The sequence below is a fragment of the Mesoplodon mirus genome (genome assembly GCF_964341445.2).
Source record: "Mesoplodon mirus genome assembly, chromosome: 4".
Lineage (NCBI taxonomy): Eukaryota > Metazoa > Chordata > Mammalia > Artiodactyla > Ziphiidae > Mesoplodon > Mesoplodon mirus.
The window spans coordinates 81,705,396-81,731,460 of record NC_138979.1 but is presented as its reverse complement, the minus strand read 5'-3'; the positions used below and the strand labels follow the sequence as shown (position 1 = coordinate 81,731,460).

General features: G+C 48.1%; 1 protein-coding gene across 2 annotated transcripts in view; it reads left to right on the top strand.

The window, feature by feature from the left end:
- Nucleotides 1-26,065, top strand: part of SLCO3A1 (solute carrier organic anion transporter family member 3A1) — a 318,868-nt gene that overhangs the window by 236,178 nt on the left and 56,625 nt on the right. For both annotated transcript variants that reach the window (XM_082618896.1, XM_082618895.1), the window contains exons 3-4: nucleotides 11,929-12,027; nucleotides 20,946-21,209. In XM_082618896.1, the coding sequence (XP_082475022.1) occupies nucleotides 11,929-12,027; nucleotides 20,946-21,209 (363 nt within the window). The remainder of the gene's footprint in view (nucleotides 1-11,928; nucleotides 12,028-20,945; nucleotides 21,210-26,065) is intronic.

Below are 26,065 nucleotides of genomic sequence, written 5' to 3'. Positions count from 1 at the left end.
GGTCTCTTGTAGAGAGCATATATATGGGTCTTGTTTTTGTATCCATTCAGCAAGGCTGTGTCTTTTGGTTGGAGCATTTAATCCATTCACGTTTAAGGTAATTATTGATATGTGTGTTCCTATTACCATTTTCTTAATTGTTATCAGTTTGTTTTTGTAGGTCCTTTTCTTCTCTTGTGTTTCCCACTTAAATAGGTTCCTTTAGCATTTGTTGTAAAGCTGGTTTGATGGTGCTGAATTTTCTTAGCTTTTGCTTGTCTGTAAAGCTCTCCATCAAATCTGAATGAGATCCTGCTGGGTAGAGTAATCTTGGTTGTAGGTTCTTCCCTTTCATCACTTTAAATATATCATGCCACTTCCTTCTGGCTTGTAGAGTTTCTGCTGAGAAATCAGCTCTTAACCTTACGGGAGTTCCCTTGTATATTATTTGTCATTTTTCCCTTGTTTTCAATAATTTTTGTTTGTCTTTAATTTTTGTCAATTTGATTACTATGTGTCTCGGTGTCTTTCTCCCTGGGTTTATCCTGCCTGGGAGTCTCTGTGCTTCCTGGACTTGGGTGGCTATTTCCTTTCCCATGTTAGGGAAGTTTTCGACTATAATCTCTTCAAATACTTTCTCTGGTCCTTCCTCTCTCTCTTCTCCTTCTGGGACTCCTGTAATGTGAATGTTGTTGTGTTTAATGTTGTCCCCAGATGTCTCTTAGGCTGTCTTCATTTCTTTTCATTCTTTTTTCTTTATTCTGTTCCACGGCAGTGAATTCCACCATTTTGTCTTCCAGGTCACTTATCCGTTCTTCTGCCTCAGTTATTCTGCTATTGATTCCTTCTAGTGTATTTTTCATTTAAGTTATTGTATTGTTCATTTCTGTTTGTTTGTTCTTTTTTTTTTAATTTTATTTATTTATGGCTGTGCTGGGGCTCCGTTTCTGTGCGAGGGCTTTCCCCAGTTGTGGCAAGCGGGGGCCACTCCTCATCGCGGTGCGCGGGCCTCTCACCATCGCGGCCTCTCTTGTTGCGGAGCACAGGCTCCAGACGCGCAGGCTCAGCAATTGTGGCTCACGGGCCCAGCCGCTCCGCGGCATGCGGGATCCTCCCAGACCAGGGCTCGAACCCGTGTCCCCTGCACTGGCAGGAAGACTCTCAACCACTGCGCCACCAGGGAAGCCCTGTTTGTTTGTTCTTTAATTCTTCTACGTCTTTGCTGTCTCTTGTAACATTCTTTATTTTAAAGTCTGTTTTATCTGGTATGAGTATTTCAGCATTTTTTGAATCTTCTTGATCTTTGCCTTCATTCCTTTTCCGAGGTCCTGCCTCATCTTCACTATCATGATTCTGAATTCTTTTTCTGGAAGGTTGCCTATCTCCACTTAATTTAGTTGTCTGTCTGGGGTTTTATCTTGTTCCTTCATCTGGTACAAAGTCCTCTGCCTTTTCATTTTGTCTGTCTTTTTGTGGATGTGGTTTTCCTTCCACAGGCTGCAGAATTATAGTTCTTGCTTCTGCTGTCTGCCCTCTCTGGTCAGTAATTCTTTATATGATTCTGTATCATCCATATTCTTTGAAATAAGCATCTCTCACTTAAGTAACCAAAAAACTAAAACTTGTAAGGCAAAAAAGAAAATCCTGCTACTAGAAGTACCAGCGAGGAGAATAACTAACAGCTAATGTTTTTTGAGAATGTCTGTGTTCTAGGAAATTATCTGAAGCCTTTTTTGGGCACTCATACATTTGCTCCTCAAAGGCTCCCAAGAACGTAGGGGTTGTTGTCAGCCCACTTTACAGAGTCAGGAACTGAGGTACAGGGAGCATTTGTGCTGTGCCCACAGACACACAGGGTGCAGCGGAGCCTGACACTGCCCTTCCCGTAGTGTCCTAACCCCCACTCAAGGCAGTAATCATCCCTGTCCTATTCCACCAGTGACCCTCAGAAATACTAATGGATTTGCCTGATTTTAGAGTGAGGAGAGGCACTGGGAGAAGCCCCTGTGTTTCTGGATGGCCTTTTTGCTTTTGCTTTCAGCCACGTAAAGAGTTTGAGCCTTCAGCTCCTCAGTGACAGCCTTCGCCACTGTGTCCCTGCCCTGATGGGCTGTTGGTATAGAAGCCAGGCCCTGTGTCACACTCCAGCAAAGAGAACAATAAAGGCTTGGAGGGAAGGGTCAGCATTTTCTCCTTCACAGGATACCACATGTGCAGCTGTAGCCTGCCTGGTGACTGGCCTCCTCCTGCTTGTCCACTAGGGGGCAGGAAATAGCAGGCCTTCAGGTGGGCCTGGCTGCAGAAGACTCAGGGCCCACCGAGAGGAGGAAAAGCGGGCACCCACAGCGTATTTCCCTTCCCCTGGCTCTTCTAGCTCTTCTAGCACCCAGCAAAACCAAGGAGCATCAGTGGAAACAAACATCTGTGAAGTACTTCATCTGGACCAGGGGTCGTGCTGGGCCCTTACGTCTGCTTTCATTTATCTCTCCCTGCAAGCGCTATGAAATACATCTTATTAGTATCTCCCCTTTTCAGATGTGGAAACTAACAGAGGTGAGGGACTTGCCCAGGGCTGCCAGAAATTAAGTGGCAACACCAGGATTCACCCCCAGCCCTGCTCTAGAACCCACTGTTAACCGCACTCACCACACCCACCTCTGAAGCCAGATGGTTTCTATCCACATCCTCGTTGTGGTGCAAGATGTGAGAAGCAGGTGGCTACCTGTGAGCGGCGGGGTTTGGGGTTGGGCTTGGTTGTTATTCTTTAACTTTGCTTATTTGTGCTTGAGCTCACTGGAGACCCAGTCCTGCACAGGGCACCAGGGGTCAGCCTCCCTAGAACCAGGGGCCCTGGAGCAAGTTGCTTAACCTCTGTGAGCCTCAGGTCCTTCTGGGATACAGCTGGCGTGACAGCACCTGCCTCATCGCATTGTTAGAAGGAATCATGAAATAATGTGCATAAACCACATAGTCCAGACTCTGGCACCATACAATAAGCACTCGATAAATAGCCAATAGCTATTTTTCTATTTTTCTATATCACACGTGTATGTATATGTGAAAATGTGATAATCATGTGTTTGTGCGGAAAACATATTCCAGCTTAACGAATTGTTGCAAAACAGACACCCACGTAGCCTGCACATAGACCAAATACAAAACCAGCATCTGAGAACCCCCCACCCAACCCGTGCCTCCTTCACTGTAACCCCTCCCACCCTCATGGGCAGCAGTGACCACAACCCTGACTTCTCTGCTATTCATTTCCCTGTTTTTCTTTATAGCTTGACTACCTAGTTATATATCACTGCATGGTTTAATTTTGCCGCTTTCAATTCTGTGTAAGTGGAATCACACCAGTATGTATTCTTGCCTGTCTGTGTTCTTTTGGAATTACATCATTTAATTCATGTTATTGCTGATTTTTTTTCTCTGCTGTATAGTAATTCCAATGTATGAAGATGTCACAGTTTGTTTTTCTGTTGTTCTGTTGTTGGGCATTTGGATTGTTTCCAGTTTGAGGATCTTACAAGATTGGGATGAGCATTCCTGGATGTGTCTCCCGGTGGGTTTCAGACTTTCTGTAGAGTATTTACCTAGGAATTAGGATTGTGAGTCATTGGGTGAGTTCCTCTTTGGTTTTACAGACACTGCCAAAGTTTTGCCAGAGTGGTTGTCTAATGTACACTCCTACCAGCAGTATGCAAGAGTCCAGATTCCCTATATCCTTGCCAACACTGGGTGTTGTCAAGCTCTTCAATCAGCTAAAAATCTAATGACGTTTCACTGGGCTTGTAATTTACACGTCCCTGAATTCTAATGAGGTTGAGCATCTTGTCCCATTCCATTGTTCCTTTGAGCCCCCTCTTTTGTGAAGTACCTGTTAAGGTTTCTGCCCCCTTTCCACTGGTTTGTCTTTTTCTCATTGACTTATAGTACTTTTTCTATAGTCTCAATATGAGCCCTCCGACTCTTGTATGTGTGTTTTTACGGATGTATGTTACATGTATATTTTCCCACATCTTTGCTTTCCTAGTGGGCTCTTCTGATGAATCTAAGGAATGACCTTAATTTTAATGTAGACCAATTTGTCAAGCTCTTCTTTTAATGCTTCATGCTTTCTTTGTTTGGTTTAAAAAATCTCTCCCTGCCCCCAACATTGTGACAGTACTTTTGTCTATTATCTTCCAGAAGCTTTATTGTTTTGCTTTTCACACAGGTCTCCGATATGCCTGGAATTGATTTTTACATGTGTTGTGCAGCCGACTTTTTTTCCTATAATTTCAAGTTGTCCTAGCACCATTCATGGGAAAATTCATCCTTTCCCCCACCGCTTTGTAGGCACACTTTGTCATAAATCAGGTGTCCACGCAAGTATGGATCTGTTTCTGGGCTTTCTCTTCTGCTTGTACGTTTGCTTCTTCTTGTGCCAGATACACACTGTCTTCATCATTACAGCTTTAAAAGGAGTCCAGTAGGGTATGTCTTGACAGTTCTTCTTCTTCTTCCAAGGTCTCCAGGCTGGTCTTGGCCCTCGGCATTTCTATGAACAATTTAGAATCAGTGTGTCATTCTATAGACACACAAAAGATGTTTGTTAGTATTATTATTCATTTTCATATATCAGTAATAATAATAAAGTTGATTAATTCTTCCTGGGCCAGGAAATTCCAAATACATAGAAGTCTCCGTTTGGATTTTCCTAGTTCTTCTGGTTTTATGTGTGTGACCTGATCCCTTTCTAGAGGCTGTCATGTCAGTCCCCTTGACACATTGCATCTAGAAGGAGGCACATTCCCAACGCTGAGAGAGACACATGCAGAGAACACTGTCCAGAGAAAGAGCAGGCGGGGGCTGAGTCCCAGCTCTGCCCCTCCCCAGCTGGCTGAACTTGGGCAGACCATGGCCAAGAAGAGTTTCTCCCTTCCCGTTTTGTGTCACTGCTGTAACTAGTATTCTCATTCACACACCCTTTCAACAGATTGTGAGCTAACTGTCCTGGGCCAAACTAGGGACAGAAAGAAGAATAAGGCACCATCTCTGCCTCACAGGGCTTCAAGTCTGCTCCAGCATATCTGGGACTAAGCCCCAGTCAATGCCAGGTCTGAAAAATGACCCACAAAAAAAATGTCCCATGGTCAAATAATTAACAAGCAGCTTCATGCAACGTCCTGTTCTTAGAGATTCACATGTAGCAGGTATAAGATCTGAGATTGTCCTCAAATTTGCTTAACAATTGTATTGGTTTCCTATCACTGCTGTAATAAGTTAACGCAAATTTAGTGGCTTAAGATAATATAAATGTATTATCTTACATTGTGGAGGTCAGAAGGCCATAATGGGTCTCCCTGAGCTAAAAATCCAGGTGCCAGCAGGGCTGTCTTCCTTCTGGAGAATCCTTTCTGGAGGGGAGAATCCACTTTCTTGCTTTTCCCAGCTCCTAGAGGCCACCCACATTCTTGGCCTCAAGGCCCTGTCCTCCGTCTTCAAAGCCAGCAGCGACTAGTCAAGGCTTTCTCATGATGCCATCGCTCTGGTTCTGTGGTCTCATCTCCTTCTCTGACTCTGAGTTGTATTCCTCCTCCTTCTACATCTACAGGTCCTTCAAGATTACGTTGGCATAATCTCTTTATTTTAAAGTCAATTGATTAGTGACCTTAATTCCATCTGTAGCCTTCGTTCTCTTTGGTCAGTTACAGTAACAGACACAGGTTCCGGGGATTAGGACGAGGACATCTTTGGGGACCATTATTTAACGTCCTATACAGTGGAACCCTTAGCCTGCGAGTGCACTCACCCCAGCTTGATAGCATGTGTAGAGCCTTGCTGTGTGTGTTCTTTACAGCACACGGTACAGTGGGAGGTCTTTCTGTAGCCCCACTCCATCATGCACTGTCCTCTTTGGCGCTGACATCATATGGTAGGTTGATTTGTTTATGGCCTTTCTTCTTCCCACATACCAACTCCACAAAAAAGCAGGGATTTTGTCTGTTTTGTCCACAGCCGTATCTCAGCTCCTTGCACAGAGCCTGGCACCTATAGGTGCCATTATATATTTTGAATGATGGAGAATGGTTGGAGGCCTCTCCAATAAGACAGCAAGCTTCTTGAGGGCAAAATCCTTGTCCAGTTCATCTGTCCTTCCCCTGCATCCAGAGATGGCTGGTGCTAAGTAGGAAGATTGTATAGCATGGGTGGCAGATTTACACCAGAGGTTCCCAAACTTTCTGGGTTCATTGTACCCTTAGTGTCTTATTTTTCACAGAGCCCTGAGTCTGCAGGATATACCCAGCAATTGTGTTTATGAAGCAGTTAGGTTCAAATTACTTCATACACGTTTGAAAAAAATAACACACATAAATTGAAAGAAAAAAAATATTTCTATTTTATTTTTAAATATGTATGATTACTTACTAATGGGTTGTGTGTCCCTGCTGGGGACTACACAGATTCTCAAACCTTGGAATCAGATTGGACTCCACCACCTTCATCTCCTGTGTTCTGCATTGATTTCCACACCATGTTTGCTTTTTATCACAGCAGGTACTGAAAACCCAGTTCACAAAGACAGGATGTATTTGAAAGGAATGTTGCTTGATCCAGTGCTGAAACCATCAGCCACCTAGAGTGAGTAGTTGTGAGTAGTTGTATGAGTAGTATCTGACAGATGTTAGCTATCACTGGGTTTCCCTCAAAAACTTAAAACATTTTGCTGTACCCCTGTGAGTTCACTGTGGTACCCCAAGGTGCCTCGACACGCAGTTTGGGAACTGCAGATTTACACTAACCTAGTTTACCGAAGGCCTGTGTTCAAACCAGGATGCCAGAGTTAGATCACCATGGGGGTCATGCCATTCTCTCTCCCTTTGTTCAGTCCTCACATCCCTGGGAAGCCAGGTTAGCATCAGAATGTGCTTGGCAGGTGGGCAATCAAAGCAAGGGGGTGGACTCTGGACTCTGGATGGCCAGTCCGTCTGGACCCTTCTGATGCTTGGGATTGCGGCTGCTTCCCACGAGGAACCCTCTCTGGGGCTTGGCCTGCTCCCAGCATCAGCCCCTCTCCCCTGATGGTGGCTTTAGGAAATGAGGCATGGCGGGGGCAGGGTGGAGAAGCACACTTTAGAGAGAGGAGGACCAGGAACCCAGGTATGCTGGCCTTCATTGTAGCAGAAGAGACACAGGCGTCATCCATTTAACAAGTGCTCATGTCTCTTTCTGGCTGCTAGACTCTGTTCTAAGAGCTTTACAAATACGAGGTCATTAAATCCTCCCTATAGTCCCATGGAATAGGCCTAATATCATTCCCATTTTACAGATGAGAAAGCTGAGGCACAAGGAAGTTAAATAGACCTTTCCCAAGGTTCCCAGAGCTAGGAAGTGGTGGAGCTGGGATTTGAACCCAAGTGGCCCATACTCTCTCCGGACCTGCTTGAAGGATGCTTTTCCCCTAAGGGGATGAGAGAAACCCGGCTTCAGAGCCCCCTGTGCTGCTTTCTTTTTTTTTTTTTTTTTTTTTTTTTTTTTGCTGTACGCGGGCCTCTCACTGCTGTGGCCTCTCCCGTTGCGGAGCACAGGCTCCGGACACACAGGCTCCGCGGCCATGGCTCGCGGGCCCAGCCGCTCCGCGGCATGTGGGATCTTCCGGGATCGGGGCACGAACCCGTGTCCCCTGCATCGGCAGGCGGACTCTCAACCACTGCGCCACCAGGGAAGCCCTGTGCTGCTTTCTTGACTCACTGTTGGGAAGTGAGGCACTAAACCTTTCCTTCCGCTGTGAAATGGGCGTAGTAGACTCCCCGTCAGGGCCACTGAAAAAATTACAGCAGATTATGCTTGTAAAGCACCAGGCTCAGGGTAGCAGCACAGGAAGGGCCGTTCTCTCTCTGATCTCTGCGTCCGGGGCTCGCCTCCCCGCCCGTGTACACAGTCTGGCAGACAGCAGGGGGCAGCACTGGGCCGCTGAAGAACCTTCTCTCCTGGACCTGGAGGCGCTCACCATTCAACACAAGGATTCTGGATTTTAGGGCCGGACCGTCTGTTTCTTGTCTATTTAGGCAGAACATTTTGAGGGGGGGGTTGCTAAACAAGAACAAAATCACAGCCTGGTGGGATGAATCGAAAAGAGAGCGAAGAAGCAAATTCAGAAGTACCTTTCTGTAAGATCACAGCCTGCCTTGTGTGCTCTCAGGGGAATAGCATCCTCTAAAGACCCAGGGCTGTGCTCACCGATGCTGATTTGAGCTGTTACCCTAAGGTATTTTTGAGGTGAAAAAGGGTGCTTCCTGATGCATGAGCCTCCCATCCCACCCCCCCCACACCCCCACTACTGGATTGTCCCTTGGAAAATATTCAAGAACACATTGCTGCTAGAGGTTTACTTGGCATCTCTACGAGGAGCAGCTGCTTTAAAAATATTCCCTCACTTCAACTGAGGGGAAAAAATGTCCTTCTCACAAAAATACACATCCTATGTCTTTTTTTCTTTCTTTTCTTTTCTTTTCGTCATGAAGCTTGCAGGATCTCAGTTCCCTGACCAGATATTGAACCCGGGCCATGGCAGTGAAAGCACCGAATCCTAACCACTAGACCACCAGGGAAGTCCCCCTACATCCTTCTTTGGTTTTTGGAATGGGGTCCTACCAGGTTTCTTTGGGGGAGAATTCTGTCCTATTCAAATGGAAAGCCACAATCCAGCATTTTGGTGACCCGTTCCCTGTCCTAAAGTAACCAGATGGAGAGACCACTTTGGCACATGGCTTCTCTGCAGTGGCCTCTGCCCATCCGAGCTGCCAGAATGGATGGCTGGCCTGTCTGAGCCTGGTGGGGCTCTTGTGGGCAGCTGAGCTTGAGGGATGCCCTTCCTTTTTTGTTTTGTTTTGTTTGTTTGTTTTGCGATACGCGGGCCTCTCACTGCTGTGGCCTCTCCCGTTGCAGAGCACAGGCTCCAGACATGCAGGCTCAGCGGCCAGGGCTCACGGGCCTAGCCGCTCCGCGGCATGTGGGATCTTCCCTGACCGGGGCATGAACCCATGTCCCCTGCATTGGCAGGCAGACTCTCAACCACTGCGCCACCAGGGAAACCCACCCTTCCTTTTGTGTCATAACTTGCACAAGGGCAGGACACCCAGGGCCTGGAGTCTCCAGCTGTCCCATGATGCTGGCTGGTCCACACTCCCACACTCTCCACTGCCCCCACGTGGGGGAGGGGTAACAGAACACTCTCAACACAAGCTTTTTTTTTTTTTTTTAATTTTATTTTTGGTTAAGTTGGGTCTTCGTTGCTGTGCACGGGCTTTCTCTAGTTGTGGCGAGTGGGGGCTACTCTTCGTTGCAGTGCGCGGGCTTCTCATTGCGGTGGCTTCTCTTGTTGCAGAGCACGGGCTCTAGGCACACGAGCTTCAGTAGTTGCAGCACGCAAGCTCGGTAGTTGCGGCACACGGGCCCTAGAGCACACGGGCTTCAGTAGTTGCAGCACATGGGCTCAGTAGTTGCGGCGTGTGGGCTCTAGAGCACAGGCTCAGTAGTTGTGGCGCACAAGCTTAGTTGCTCCGTGGCATGTGGGATCTTCCCGGACCAGAGATCGAACCCTTGTTCCCTGCACTGTCAGGCAGATTCTTAACCACTGCGCCACCAGTGGTTAAGTCCCAACACAAGCTTTAAAGCTCATTGGTTGTTTCTTTCCAATGATACTAAAAGCTTGGTCCTTTGACCTATTCAGTATTAATTATCATTTTCATTGTTCAATCTGTAGGGGATGGAGCAGTGATGATTACATTGATTGGGGGGATATTCAATTTGCATGAAAGGAGGCATGTTATCGTGGGGGCGCTGCTGGGCGTCAGCGTGATGGCTAGGACTATGGAAGGGGCGTCAGAAGAGTAGTTGCAGCACCCCTGGCAAGAGAATTGTGTTCTATCTCTGTGCCCCTTTCTTTTGGGACAGGCTGAGTAGTTAGTTTACTTGCTGAGGCACCTTTAGAGTGCCAGTGGCTGACCAGTGGCTCCCCTCAGCCTGCAGCCTGGACAGAAGGATAGAGCTGGCTTCATGATTTTGTCCTGAAGCAGGAAGCCCTTCAGTCTACCTCAGGTACAGCTCTTGCCTTGGACACCCCCTGTCCACACGCCTGCCCCTGTGTCTTTCTCAGCATCACTGCCTGCTTCGCTTGCCCCCACCTACCGAAGAGGACCGAAGCCAAGACTAGCTCTGCTCCCTAACTCTGCCCAGCTAAGGCCCATCCTCCTAATTCTAGCCCATACTTGAAAGAGCACCACGTTCTAGACTTTTCCAAAAACACCCCACCTTCCTCAATTTTCTCTGGTCGGTTATCTCAACCTAAGTTGTGACAAAACAGAGCCAGTGTTTTAATAAAGTGGATTCTGCTGCTCTCCAGATTCCTATAAACAGGAATAACTGTGAGACCGGAGGTCATCGGCTGGGTACAGGAGCAGCTATTTTGAGGCCCTTGGGCTTCTAGATTGCTCCATATCAGAGTAGGATTTCACTGAGGGTGGATTCAGCCCCATTCCTGTGATGGAAACCATCCTTTTTTCATCCTGTCCTTCATTAAACAACATTCCTTATAAGCCATCTTTAAGTGATTGCTTTGGGATTCTGGGTTCTTGTCTGTAAATGAGGAAGACATGGCTCCTTTGCCAGGTATCTAAAAAACAGTTAAGGTGTCTATAGTTTCCCCTACAAGTCAGTGAGCTCCAGGAAGGCCTGGATTGTTGACTCTTTACTTCAATGCTGAGTCCCCGTCCCTGAGAAGGCTTCTTGGCACATAGAAGGAACTCAATAAGTATTGACTGGGTGGATGAATATTTGAGCAGTTCCATGATGACACGACTGGGAGATTTCAGGTTAAGTTAGTCTACCCTGCGAACAGACCAGAATTATCCTCCACTGAGCTCAGCTTCCCTCTGGTTGAATCCATTTCCTACCTTGTTCCTCATGTGCCCACATGGACCTGTTAGTACCCACACTCCAGGCTGTCTGCTTAGGTTGAATTGACCCATGTACTGTTTGTCCCCACAGGCCGCAAGCTTCCTAAGAAAAAGCCACTTCTTTTCTCTTATTTCTTATTCCTACAGCCTTGTGAGTTATCAGTGCTCAAGTTGAAAATTAGTTAAATAGAGACAGCCTGTGAGTTTTTAGTTTGGGCTCAGTGCTTTTCCAGAACGATCAAAAGGTTTGTGCAAAATTCCAGATACTATATCCATCAGATACGTTACTTAATCACGTACCTAGTACCACCTTCTCAAGTCCTACAGAAGAGCTTGAGGCCTGAACAGCTGTTACCACAACAGAGAACAATTCCAAAAATATGGGGGCGGGAGGGGAACTGCAAAACTGAAATTAATAAAATGTTTAATTAATGTGCTCAAAGCATACCATTATGTCAGCTTTGTTGTTTGCTAAATTTAATGCCTGTAAGCATTTCATTACATTTGAGAATAATTTGTGGCTTCGACTTTTCTCACTTCACAAGAATTCCTGAATTTGCACAATGAGCGCTGAGAAATCTTCGCCAACCGTAAATTAATTGAATTACATAAAGCCAAATAAATGCGAAAGCAAAATTATAAAAATTCTTCCAAAAATGCTTATGGCAGAAAAAATATTTCATTATAGACATGGACATATTTTAATAGGTTTAGTCTGATAGGGGGTGGAGTCCTCTAAAAGTAACTGTACTTGGAGCCCACAAATATTTCAAAGCAACCTATTGAAACTATAGAATTCCTGCATGACAGTGCTTCAGTAGAGTTTCCAAAACTTAGAAATACTAGCTTTCCCCTCTAGGATTTTTAGACTAATTCCTCTAATGTCATTTGTCTAATCAGACCTCTCATCTGATCAATGTAAGACAGTTTTCTTGAGCTTTGGCAATTTTGCTCAACGAATGGCTTCTGCTTTTAATCTAATCTTGCTTTCATCTTCTTCTTTCAGGAATCCTGTTCACGATGCTGGTGTTTGGACCAGCCTGTGGATTTATCCTGGGCTCTTTCTGTACCAAAATCTATGTGGATGCAGTCTTCATTGACACAAGTAAGGAATTTATCTCAATTTCCAAGCGCCACCCACAAGCCCTTCCTCCATCATAAAGGAGCCCCAGCCTCTGGGTTCTGAAACCTTCCTGCTAAGCAGTAGTCTTAATGCATCCACTTCTCTAGCTGGTGGCCCCCTTGAGATTAGAGGAAAGATTGGGTCATGAGTTTGGTTCAGAGGGTCTGACTTGAAGCATGTGTTCTGCTCGTATCCACATAGAGACTGAATAACCCCCTGGGGTTGAGTTCACTCCTCAAATCTGAATTTTCCTCATCTGTAAACTCAGGGTAACAAAACTTATATCTGCCTTGCAGGGCTTTTGTAAGATAAATGAGGGGACAGATGTGGAAATGCCTGGCATACACACATACTCATTGAATGTTGGTCCATGAACCCATATGAGGACCCTATTAATCTTAAACTAAAAGTTGGAGCACGTGTTCAAGTGCAAATGTACACATGGGGTCACGGAGACAGAATATTTGAAAATTGTTTCTGTAAGACACTGTCATGTTGGGCTTTATAAGGAAATATACCATACCTCAAACCCATTTTAAGCGACATGTCTTGTGTTCTTAGCAGGAAGAGCAAGTGTATGTCTCAGCCTGCTCTGGGCCCCCCCATCCCTAGCACACCTGGATTGAACAGCGTGCTAGTTGAGATGTGCTAGGCTATGCAGTGGTAACAGACAGTTCCCAAATCAAAGTGATTTTATGCAACCAAAGTTTATTTCTCAGCCGTACTGCATATCCAGTGCAGGTTGGTGGTATTTGGGGGCTGGAGGGTGAGACTTGCCTACTGTTGTCCCTCCAGGACCCAGGCTCACAGAAGTTTCATCTGACTCCTGCCTGCCCAGTCGCCGAGGCAGGAAACCAGCTCCTGTTCAGAAATGACACGCACTGTTTCTACTTACATTTCAATGACCACAGCAAGCCACCTGGTGTATTAATCTGTTGCTTTGTGACAAATTACCCCAAACTTCGTGACTTTAAACAATAGGTATTTTCTCACAGTTTATTTCTCTGGGTCTGGAACCCAGGAGCAGCTTAGCTGGATGGTTCTGACTCAGGGTCTCTCACGAGGCTGCAGTCAAGGTGTTGAGCTGGTATCAAATCATCTGAAAGCCCACCTGGAGGGACTCCACTTCCAAACTCACCCCGTGGCTGTTGGCAGTCCTTGGCAGATGGGCTCTCAGGCTGGCTCCCAAGGATCTCTGTACAGGGCTAATCTCGGCATGGCCTCCCTGGAGCAAACAACCCAAGAGAGGGTAAGAGCACCTGAGACAAAGCCGCAGTCTTTTTATAACCTAGTCTTACAAGTGACACCTCATTGCGTCTGCTGCGTTTTGTGTGTTAGAAGCAAGCCACTTGTTTCTGTTTATACTTGAAAGAAGGGATCGTTTCACAAGGACGTGAATTCCAGGGGTGGGGATCGTTGGAGGCCATCTCGAGCACTGCTCACTGTATGTGGTCACGACTCAACTGTGTGCCCAAAAGAGGACGCTGTGTTCCTGTGCAGCTTAGCGAGTTGAGAAGCCATGTTTCCTTTCTCTCTGAAAACAGTGCAGGAAGCCTTTTCAGCTTCTCTGTCTCGTCCCGATCTATTCCCAGGATCAATAAGAACTCTCAGCCTCCTGGTTCTCAATTCATCATCTCTCGACAGGGCTAAATTTACTAATTCACCCCAAAGACATAATCTGATTTTAAATCCAATCAAGTCACTTTGTGATTCACTCCATTAATCCCAGTGATATATTTACTTGTAGCTAATGATGTTACGAATTTCCAAACGGGAGAAAAATCAAATGCAGCCTTATTTCTTTGTTCGTTTTAAAGTGCTGGGTCTGTTCAGGAGGTGATCGAATGCTGCTGTTTTGTAGCCCTTGGTTGGCCCTCTGAACCCTATTCCTAGCGAGTGGGATGACTGGTGGCCTGGTCAGAGAAACAACCCATGGTGACGGTCAGCTTCCATCTTGCTTCTACGGACAGAAAGCCAGCTTCCGCCACTGCACCAAAGGCAGTACAGGACAGGAGTAGCAAAGGAGGGGAGGAAAGGGGGCACCCCCCAGTGCATGGGGAAGGCTGCCTGCGGGGAGAAGGCAAGTGTCCAGGCTGCCTATCCTGCCCTCAGTGTATTAGCAGGGCCCCCTTGAATCAAAGCTGGTGGAATACCAGAGTCCCTGAGCCGGAAAGAACCTCAGACATCATTCTCTTCCAACTCTTGCACTATGTAGATAAGGAAACTGATGCCTAGAGAGGGAAAGGGATGTACCCAATCCAAGGGGTGTATCTATATAAAACCCAGGTCTCCGAGCAAGCATGTGGAGACACCCCTCGCCAAGATTCCTCTTGGGAATGAAATAGCATCTTTTTCTCAGTGACTAGAATGGCCAAGAGGTAGACAGGTGGCTGGAGGGGGCTTAGCCCATCCACTCGCAGCCCCCTCTGTATGCCATTCCCTTGCTCAGGCCGTCCCCTCAGTCTGGAGTGCCGTCCCCAGCCATTCTGCTCGACATCTGTCTTCACCCTTCAAGGCCCAGGTGAAGCAGTGTCATCTATGGTTCTAGACTCATTGGCAGTTTGAAGCCTCCCATACCTGAGACAGATGGGCGCGTTTCCGTTCCGTCTGGGCATCCTGCTGATGGCCGCCTTCCCCCAAAATGAGTTAATAGCGGACTTCCTATCTGATGAGTCTCTAAGGACTGAAGGATGTGTCACCCTCTTTGTTTGCATCCCTTCTGAAGGCCCCCAGAGGGCTGGTGCCACTCTTTACCAGCAGAGGGCAGAAGAATATAATTTATTCTATTCAGGAGCCAGTCACAGAATTCCATAGTTTCCAGCAGTTTTCTAATTTTGTGACTGAAACTTGTCATCCTGTCTCTGAGTGGATTGGGGCTGTATTTCAAGGAGTCGGTTCTCAGTTCTTTCAGAATGACCCTTCCCTGTCTTTTCCTCACCGACTAAGACAGAGCCCCTCTTTCGGGCTGTCCAGCCTATGGGAATGTGCCCTTAAGCATGAATGTACAGGGGCCACACACAAAGCCATATGTTTCTGAAATTCCAGCTGAGAGTTGGGCGGGGGACTGGGAAAAGCAGTGCCCTGGGGATTGTGCGAGGTGGGCAAGGCAGGTCCCTGGGAGGCCCTTGTTATGGGGTAGTTGGAGAAGGGCATGTGCCTTTCACCAGGCAGCCTAGCAGCGGCTGAGGAAACAAGGTGGAAAGGCAGAGACCAGTGAGGGAGGCTGGTTGGAATCTGTGTGTCAGTGAAGCTGGGGCTGCAGGGGAGGTGGTTGGTTGTAGGAACAGGCCAGCTATGGGGCTGCAAGACCCCACGGGCAGCTCCCCAGGAGGGCTCCCCTGGCGGCACTCAGACACAGGGATTCTGCTGCTGCTGCCTTTCATCCGTGTCTGAGCCCTCTGTGGCTCCTTCGGCCCCTCTTCTTAAGGAGGATAGATGCCTCCTCTGACAGCCTGGGGAAGGAATGATGGTGCCTGCAGAATTTCTTTTCTAGAATATCTTTGTAAAGCTGAGACCAGTCAAGAGCAGGACGTAGGAAGAAGAAGGGCCTGGTAGCAGAGTAGACCCCTGAGCACTGGACGGACCAAGCTTCACAGTGTGGGTTTAACAAATTGAGGACAATGGCAGCTGTGAATTGACCCCTTTTTAAATACATAGAATGCCTCTTTGGAACCTCACAGACGATGTGTCCTCCTGCAGTGATTATGAGTTCTGAGTTCAAACATCAAACCAGACCTCCATTCACATCCCAACTACACCCCTTACGAGCTGTGCGATCCTGGGGCCATTTCTCCTCATGGGTCTATGTGTGGATGACATAATCATGTTAATCATGCAAAGCAGTTAAAACAGTGCCTGGGGAATAGTAAACACACAGTAAAATTAGGTGTAATGAGGAAGAGAGGGGTTAACTCACTGCACAGCCCAGGCCTATCTGACCCCAACTGGGCAGCTCACTTCCCTGAAACCTCTCCAGGAGTTTAGCCAGAAGGCTGCCCCCTTCCATGGACAGAGGCCTTGCTGAGATGCCCTGACTGCCAGCACTTCCGTCCAGACTGGCCCTAAGGCACACCAGCCCGCTCTGCTAGCTGCACAGCGTTTGCAGCTGCAGAAAGACACGTCCATCCATTGGCTTCACAGAAAAGGTCAACAAGCAGAGAGCATCCAGCTCTGCCACCCTGGGGCTGGCTGCCACCGCCATATTCCTTCATGTTGGACTAATGAGTCCAGCGGCTGGGATTCTGAACCGTCCATGCTGCCCTCCATCCCCACCTGCTCCCTGTCTCCAGTTTCTAATGAGGTCTGGAACTTAATGATACTCTTGGACTTCTTGAGTCCCATAGCAAAAGTTTTACAAAGTAGGTTAGAAAAATATGTAAATGGACTGAGGAAAACAAAGCAAAACTGCTCAGAGAGCCATAGTATCGCTTACACATCAGTATGGCCTGGGACTTAGTCAGTGTTCCCAATTTGCTTTGATCTCTTCTACTTGCAGTCTTGGGTGTCCTCATGGGTGGCTTGGTTGGTTAGTTTTAAACTGGTTTAACCCCATTCCTGGGGATTTCTTTCATTTGAACCAACAATGGTAGTGGTCCTTGGAAATCGAGGGAAATCTCAACGAAGCCCATATGTTTATATGACCTTCAACAGAGGGAACAAACAGCTGTCAGAGCTTGCTCAACTCACCCAACGAAACCATGTAGCCCTCCAAATGTTGGATTCCAAGAATGCAAGAGTCAGAACAATAGCTTTTATAAAGCAGAAATCTTCATAAGACTACAGACACGTATGCAAATGTAGACCCACCCTGTGCCGGCCTTGTGGTGACCCGGGGGTGGGGGGGTGGGGGGGTGGGGGGGTGGGGGGGGGGTGGCTCTCCCTGCTCCCCTCTGCTCCCTTCCCAGCATTTTCCCTCAGTGCCTGGAATGACCAAGGGGCAGGCAAGTGGCTGGAGGGAGCTTACCCAGGACACTCACAGAGTCCCCTGAGGATGCCAGGCCTTTGCTCGACTGTTCCCACAGCCCAAGATACTGTTTCCGCCCTGTCCTTCTCAACATCTTTCTTTATCCACGGTTCTAGCTTCATTGGCAATTTGATGCATTCTCAGTAAACGAGACAGATTGGTGCTCTTCAGTTGTGTTCTGGGCATCTTCCTGACAGCAGCCAAAAGGCTGAAACTGCAGTCATTTTTTAAGATCAAGACACTAACTAGAACCAGATAGAAAGAGAAGTAGAGAGATTTTCACACCTGGCCCCCTACCTGGACCTAAAAGAATACCATTGCTATTCTAAGCCTGCCCGGGACCACTTTTCTTAAAGGGTATGATTTTTTTTATTTATTTATTTTTTTTGTGTGTGGTATGCAGGCCTCTCGCTGTTGTGGCCTCTCCCATTGCGGAGCACAGGCTCCGGATGCACAGGCTTAGCGGCCATGGCTCACGGGCCTGCCTAGCTGCTCCGTGGCATGTGGGATCTTCCTGGACCGGGGCACGAACCTGTGTCCCCTGCATCGGCAGGCAGACTCTCAACCACTGTGCCACCAGGGAAGCCCAAAGAGTATGATTTTTTATTTCCTAAGCTTTTTGTACTAGTCAGGGTAGGCTGAGTTATGCTGCAGTAACAAACACCCCCCAAATGTCAGTGACTTGGAAATACTAAAGGTTTATTTCCTGCTTGTGTTATATACCTGATGCAGGTATGCAGGCACATTTTGTTCATTGTAGCTTCTCAGGCATCATCTTAGGGAGAATTCCACATGCTTCATGATCAGGCAGGAAAAAACAGCATGGGGAGTCATGCACCAGCTCATACACATCTCCACACGGAAGAGACATGTGTCTCCTCTCTCTCATTTCATTGGCAAAATTCTGTGGTGCATGGCCACACCTAACTCCACAGTAAGGGAGGTGAAACCCTCCTCGTTCTCAGAGAAGGAGACCCAAGTGCAGACATGGGTAATGTCTAGCAGACATGCTTTGCCAGGCCACGTAGAGAACTCCCCTTCAGCATAGGTAATGCTAGAACAATATCTGCTGAGCAATGACTGTTGCCAGGCAGCGGGTCGGGGGGTGGGGTGGATATTCATCTTAAATGGCCAAGATACCTCCTGAAAATACTATTCATTGTAGAGATGTGTAGAGAAAAGAAGTGCCTCAGAAAAGACATTTCTCAGGCTGGTGTCAAGCATTCGTTGTCTTCCCAAGAGCCACCAAAATTGGGCTGAAGCTCCACTCACAAGGCTGACCAGTCCTGAGGGCAGCACGCTCCAAAGCTGAGTGGTTTCTTCTCAGCCTGTTATTTCTCTCCCTGCCACCATCCTCTGGATAATTGAAATGGAGGGGAAAAAAATCAATACTTCCCAGAATAGTCAACTGTTATTTTCCTGGCTCTGCAAATCCCTGCCCTCTGCACATCTCCCTCCAGACCCGTCCCCCGCCCCTTCCCCAGAGGCAGGTGTACTCTGATGCTGACACAGATCGGGTACCCTCCCCTGTCTTAGGGATCGTGAGTGCGTGTCGTCTTTCCACCCACAGGCACAGGACTACAGGGAGCGAGTTGCCAAATTCACATAAACATCCATCTCCCCCAGCGCAGCCCCTCTCATGGGGATGTTTTCTCACACACAGAACAGTCACTGACTTCCTATCTAAAATATGACTTTCTACGTGCTACTGATTTTGTTCTCCCAAACAACTGCCAGGATTTCTCTCTCCCTACTGGCTCACATCTGCCAGATTTATGGGGTCCAGAGACAAAGGAGGGAAATACTGTAGCTCCCTTTTCCCGTCTTTTGTTTTCATTCATTGCTTGGCAGTACGTGAAGAGAAACAGTAAGCGATTGGTGCAAGCAGTCTTGCTCAGCGCACCAAGGTGGTGTGACTTCCTTTTCTCTTCTTGTGTTTGCATAAAGATGATTTCAAGATCACCCTGTGTTTTCCCATGCCATACTCCTTTTTAAAAAAGTCTGTACCTTAAAATTCCCATTTATATAAATATATCCCTGAAAGTAAAACATTAAGAACTCCCATAGATAAGAGTCGACTCTGTGTCAGGTGACGCTTTTTCATTATCTCTCATCCTGGAAACCACTGTCCATGACTATCATCTTTATTTCACAAATGATGAAACTAAGGGTCAGGGAGGGTGACTAACTTGCCCGGCATCACATGCTAGTAAGTAACAATGCTGGGATTCAACCCTAAGCCCACTAGAGTATATACTCTATAGAGTATATACTCCCCTCCGGCATGAAGCTGCACAAAAGCAACTGGCCCATTCAGGTGCCCTGGTTATTGCTGCTGGGCTCATGTCAGGGTCTCCGGGACAGAGACTACTGATGTTGCAAAGGCCAACTTGCCAACTGTCAGAAGAGCTGGTGGTCTTACCCATTGCACAAAGCACAGGAATTACCCACTAAGGGCCCTCCAGGAGCCCAAAACAAAGACCTGCCAGTCAAGAGGGAAAGAGTGTATGTAGCCCTTGGTGACTGGATGTCTGTGTTCCAGTCTTCAACTCTGTGGATGTAGACAAGGCACCCAGCCTTTCTAAGCCTCGATTTCTCCATCTCTATGAAATAGGGACAGTAAAAGGCCCTACCTCGTAGGGTTGCGGGGAGGGTTGATTGGAACAGTTAAGAATGCACTCCGCATGGCGCCTTGTGCAGAGTAAGCCCTCAGTAAATGACGGCTGGTGTTTTCATTACTGTTAGCTGAAGAGTCTTCAGGGAGAGCACTTTACAAATGGGGGAGTGTTCATCTGGTGACTGTGGTCATTTCTCTTGCCAAGCCCATCCATCTATCTGGTCCAGGCCTGCAGCCCTATTAGTTCTTAGCTCATATGCTGTGGTCCAGACCTCCAAGAATTTCCTTCCATGCTCCAGGGATATGGAATCATCATCAAAGAGACATCTCTAAGCAGCTCATGCAGGAGCGCCCTGCTCCGAAAGGCAGTTGTAGAGAGAGGGAAAAACATCTACCAAGGGGTAAGCGGTAGCTTACATCTTCTTGACTTCAGCTGGCAGATCAAAGAAGTCACAGACAAGAGAGCCAAACCACATGCATGTTGCCTTAAAGCATAGACCTTGGCTGCAGAGCTTTCTAAAAGAGGACTGGCCCCCCAAACCACAGGCCACAACCAAGGTTTGAATTAACCCATCCCCTAGCAGCTTGGACACACGACCCTCACCATAAATATTAAGCTAACATCGATTAAGTGCTTAAGCATGTGCCAGGCGCTATCCTGAGCTTTTTGTGTCTGGTGTTGCTCACTTGATCTTCCCAACTCGATAAGGGTAAGTACCATCATAACATCAGTGTTATACAGATCAGTCAGCTGAGGCATGAAGAGTTCACATTACTGGCCTGAGGTCGCATAGCGAGAAGTGGGCAGGATTTCAGTCCAGGCATCCTGGCTCTTGATTTCCATTCTGCGCCGCCTCGTGTGTTCTGTGAACTGATTTAAGACGGGGGTGGGGTGTGGAATGGGATCTCAGGTTAGCTGCTTCGTAGGGGGTGCTAGTGAATATACATATTAAAGTATACCCTTGAGCAATAAATGTTTCTGTTTCCCTGTGTTTTTGTTAGCAGACCTTTGCAGCTCTGCCAAGCCAGTCAATTCCAGCCTAAATTCAGAGGGTGTCTGGCTTCTCACTGTTTTTGTTTAGACTGATGCAAGCACAGGGTAGACAAGAAGATGAAGGAGGGAAAGCCATCAGCCTTCAGCTTGAGGAAAACCAGAAGCACGTCTGTGAAGCCCTAGGCTGCTTTGCATATGGGCCAGTCTTCCCCCCACCAGGCCGTTTCCAGAGCCCTCGGCCTATCTGTAGAACTGATTGCAAACCTCCACCAAATGCCAGGCCCCGCCAGGTCCCCTCCCGCTAACCGTGCTCTTTCCGATTGCAGGTAACCTGGACATCACCCCGGACGACCCCCGCTGGATCGGAGCCTGGTGGGGTGGGTTTCTGCTCTGCGGTGCCTTACTCTTCTTTTCTTCCGTCTGGATGTTTGGGTTTCCACAGTCTCTGCCTCCGCACTCAGACCCCGCCCTGGAGAGCGAACAGGCCATGCTTCCCGAAAGAGAATACGAGAGACCCAAGCCCAGCAACGGGGTCCTGAGGCACCCCCTGGAGCCGGACAGCAGTGCCTCCTGCTTCCAGCAGCTGAGAGGTAAGGGCGCCTCATTGGCAGGTGGCACTCAGGATGCTGGGGGACCTGAAATAGAATCACATTGGTTTTGTGTGATTTGCGTTCCCTGGCCCTGTGCTTAACTGATCCCTGAGAAGTAAATACGCTTCATAAAGCAAACGCAAAGTTACTACCATTTAGCAAAGGGGCAACAGATGAACCCCCGCCACGCTGAGAGCCCAGTGGCTAACATAGCACCTGATGTGTGATACACATAAATGTGCGTAGAAGGAAGAAAGTGAGCGAGGAAAGGAGGGAGCTAGACGTTTCATGACCCTCCTTTGAACTCGTTCAGGCCACTTACAAGCGCATTGAAGCAGTGTAAGACTTTGAAGTTGGCTCCCTTTGCCTGACGCAGGCGTTCTGGAAAAGCCACATCCAAAGCGCATTTCCTTAGATTCACTCTGTCCTTCCATCCCCTCCATTAGAGATGAGAGCTGTGTTCCTCTGGAAAGAAAGATTAACTCAGTCTTGAGAGCAAAGTCGCACTTTAGAATGCAGCAGAGCGCTCATCATCATTTTTAGAGGAAACAAGTGCATCTTTTCTGACAAAATGGCGAGACCCAAACAGCGATGCAGAATGAGGATGAGGAACCCCATCAACAGCCCCTGGTTATTTCCACATTTGCTACAGTCCCTTAAGAGGTGAGGATGACGACCGGACAGCCTCAAAGCTGCTCGGTATCTATCCTGGCCCCCTCCCCACTGAGAGGTATGCACAGTGCTCCCTAATTCAAGGACCTCTTCCTGCTGGGTCCCCTGAAGAACTTGCTGGATTTTGGAAGTGGGCAGGAGCAAGGCTGGGCTGTTACTTCTCAGGGAGGCTGGGGTGGGAAAGAGGTGGACCGTTACCTCTGCAGGAACCGGGCACACAGCCAGCCCCACTTTCAGCAGCTGCCGCCTCAGGCTTGCAGTGCTCGATTTAGAGATTTGATGAGAGTCTCTTTACTGAGCTCTGTCTAATGAGGTGCCCTTTCTATGGAGATGCTGGAGAACCACGGAGAGAACCTCGGGTGACCTTGCACTCAGATCCCCGCTCTGCCCTTCACCGGCTCTGCGATCATTAACTTCTCCGCGCTTCTCTCCACAAGTATAAAGTTGTAACACCGTTCCTCGGTGACAGCGTGGTCGTGAGAATTCAGGCACTGCCCTTGGAAGATTGTCAGTTAATACCACCTGTTAGCCAGCGAAGAATTCAAAGAACTTGTGCTAATTCCCAGAAGAGACTAATTTAAGAACCTAATGTCATGTTTGACTCCATGTTCCGGGATGGCTTCTAGCAAAGTCGTCATGTGGAATCGTAGATGATCTTAAAATTCATCTCTCAAAGGGGCCAGAATGCTCTGTTAGAGGAGAAGACCCTGTGCTTTGTGTCCTCTGAGGTTGCCTTGGCTTGGACCCTCAGGAGTATGTGCTTCTTAAAATAGGCTCCCCAAATGGGCCCCCTTCAGGAGCCCCCAGGTGGCTTGAGGGTGATGCCTGCTGAGCCGCTGATAGCACAGCTGGCCACACAGTGTCCCAGGGACCAGATCCACGGCAATAGATGGGGCTAGCTTGAGAGCGGGCCTTGCGGAGGGCACCTTGGACCTGGGTGGTGGCAGCCTTTCCAGGTATTTCCTCTTCCCAGGATGATGGCCCTGCTTTCCTAAGCCTCTGATGGTAAGAGCTATACCTGTAATCGCTCATCTTTCATCTCTGGGGATACACAGGTGAAAATGATACAATTGTGCCATCAGAGAACTTGCTGTCCAATGTAGCGACAGGCCAGCAAGTCAGAAAGGCGGCCTAATGTGATGAGAACTACAGTCCCAGGCAGCACCATAGGTTATGGAAATACAGTCAACAGGCAGCAAAAGCCCACCTCTTGGGTCCAGTGCAGAGCTGAGCTGAGTCTTGAGGGATGCCATGGTTTCAGAATTCTCGGGCTCTGATTCAATTACTGGTTAACCCATTTGTTAATTCAGTCAGCATTTACTGAGATCCCGCCAGGCTCCAGGGACACAGCGGTCACCAAGGCAACTTAGATTCTGGAGCAAGTTTAGTAGCAGGGGAGGCACACAGTGGGCAAAGTCGAACCAATGACAAGATGAGTGCTGAACTTGCTGTGTCTGAGCTGACAAGTACACAGTTGGGTAGATGGGTCTGAGGCTCACTAGATCAGAGCCATCACAAGTTATGGCCTGTGTATACATGGGCTCCACTTGGATAGTTAATGATTTTTAATTTAGAATTAACAATTCCCGGAGGCGTCAGGTCCATTAATGGACCTAAAGGATGTCCCAGCAGGAAAGGAAGGCAGCGTGTCTAGAAGAATCCCCAGGAGCCAGGGTACAGTGGAGCGAGCTATTATGCTAATAAATTTTACTCATGCCAGCACACGGAGAGGGAGCCACGGTGGTTTATATCCTTCATTTTTTCCACATGAGACAAAATGTTTCTGCCACGTGGACATTTCCACCAAAAGCAGCATGCGATGCTGCCAGGCGCTCCCAAACTCTTCATCTGATTTGCAGCCTCGGAAGCCCCGCTGGTCTGCATACAGCCTGCAACACATTTACAGGTACAGATAAGCTGAGCATCGTTACACGTATCAGAGGAATTAACATTGCTCTACAGATCTATATGTTGCAATTTCTCATCCATTTCATCTGAGCTTGCAAATGGGTTTCTTTTCTAGCCATCAATCTGTGTGCCCTGCCAAGCTCTACAGATAGCAAAGGCCCCTGAGAAGATCTGCCATTGGCCCGAGAGCAGCCACTCCACCTTCCTTCCCTCTGGGACCAAGACACACAGCCTCTTCTGCTCCTGGGAGAGCCGTGGGGCTGCTCACCTGGGTTCAAATCCAGCTGAGCCACTTCCTAGTCATACAACCTTGATCGTGTCGTTCAGCTCCTCTTGGTTTTACCGTGTGGTGTCTGGTGTAACTTTACAGCAGCTGCATAAGGTCAATATTAGGACTTATTACCGTTTATAGGTGAGGACACAGAGCTCTCGTTCAGTGACAGAGAACTTCAGGCCTGTGATCACTTTCCAGAGCCCTCTCCCCCCAGAGCAGGCTTTGAAGGTCTAGTTCCAACAAAGTTGGCCACCAGTTGGGGTTTGCAATTGTGATAAGAAGTTGAGAGATGGAAAGCTCAGAATCTTGTTCCAGAACTGTGTAGAGAAGCTGTTACTTGTTGCACAGCCCAGATGTCCCCGTCTTGTGATGACTGTCACATATCCATTTCACAAAGCAGGCAGCAGGGAAACAAATGCTTGGGCTTGTGAAACTACAGCATCTCCCCGAGGTGGGAGCCTGCAAATCCAAGATGCATTTTTGCATCTCAGCTGTGCCACCAAAGAACTTTTCCTTTCCTCCCTGGCTCTAAAGCCCCTCCTCCCTCTTCTTGTTCTTCGGAGCATTTTTCTGATTCATCTCCTCCCCTTGGGGGCCGGGGCTGCACGTAGCGTGGTCTCATTGAATCTGGATGCTCAGAGTTTGCAGAATGGTTTACAAAAGTCTAGATCTGGTGGGAGGAAAGAATTCAGGGGACTGTTACAGACAAATGGACAGTATTATCATTAGCTAGTGTGTTTATTGTCACATCCACAGTTGTGTGTTGCATTTGGAAATTGGCTCCAGCGTCACTTGCCCTGGGGGGGCCTTGATGGTTAGGAACCAGGCCCTTTCTGCAGCCACGGGTTTCTGTAGCCACGGGTGTGTCCAGCTTCCCCATCACGTTCTGTACAGTTTTCAGATCACCTCATACACTCTTCTCTTTGCTGCTGTTTCTGCCTGCAATGCCCTACCTCCCTTGATCCACTTCTGGGCTGGACTCGGTCCCTAACTTCCCAAGAAGCCCTCCCTGTAGCCCCTCTGCGCTCATGCCCCTGTCTGCTCAGTACTAGATTAGTTGCATTCCTCTGTTGCCCTCAAAGCCCCCGCAAAGCACTTGGGGTAACCCCCACTACACAGTGGCCCGTCTGTTTGGCTGCATCTTCCCAAAGCCTGTGGCTTCTCCAAGGACACGAAGCTCTCATTCATCTTTTTTGTTCCCACTCCCTAGCTTAGTGCCTGGCACGTAGGTGATATGGTTTGAATGAATGAATGAGTGAACAAATGAGCACTTTCTTGCCAGTGCGCACACAAACGCACATACACACATAATAGCAGCCAACGTTTGTTTTTCCTACACCATCATATGTAACCCCCCCAACCCCATGAGACATTGGTACCATTTTACAGACCAGGAAACTGAGGCTTACAGATGGAAAGGAAAGGCATGTGAACCGTGGAGGGCCTCCGTGTCTGTCTTCTTAACCATGATATTGTGCTGCATCTTCGGGCAATAAACAAACTCTCTTTAAAAAAAAAGTGGCGTCAGCAAGTGCTAAGTGACTTTTCAACAGCGTGTACTAAAACTGTGACTGTGGCTGCAGACGTGTCCTAAAACAATGAGTCTTCTAGACAAGGGTCCAGCTGAAAAGGAAGGGAAGGACAACTTCCTGCAAGCATTGGTGTGTCCTGACCCTCTGATGGACTTCCCAGCGGGGATGAGTGTCACTGTACCAGCAGTTTAAAATCTGAAGGGAGAGCCCACCTTTGATCACTGAGTGAGCAGAGAAGTCAAAAGCTGAGCACTCTTGTCTCTGCGCCCTTCATGCTGACTGCCAAGTGGCCTCTTCCTGTCCCAGAAAAGATAGTTGCACCAGGTGACAGCGGGTGATGGCTGAGCTGGCAAGGTGGGGGTGGGCCTTCAGGCTCAGAATCTTAAAAAACGTGCTGGAGTACAGCTGATGACTTCCAAAGCACTTGCACAGACCCCCCACTTGGCCCCCATAGTACGGCTGATAAAGTG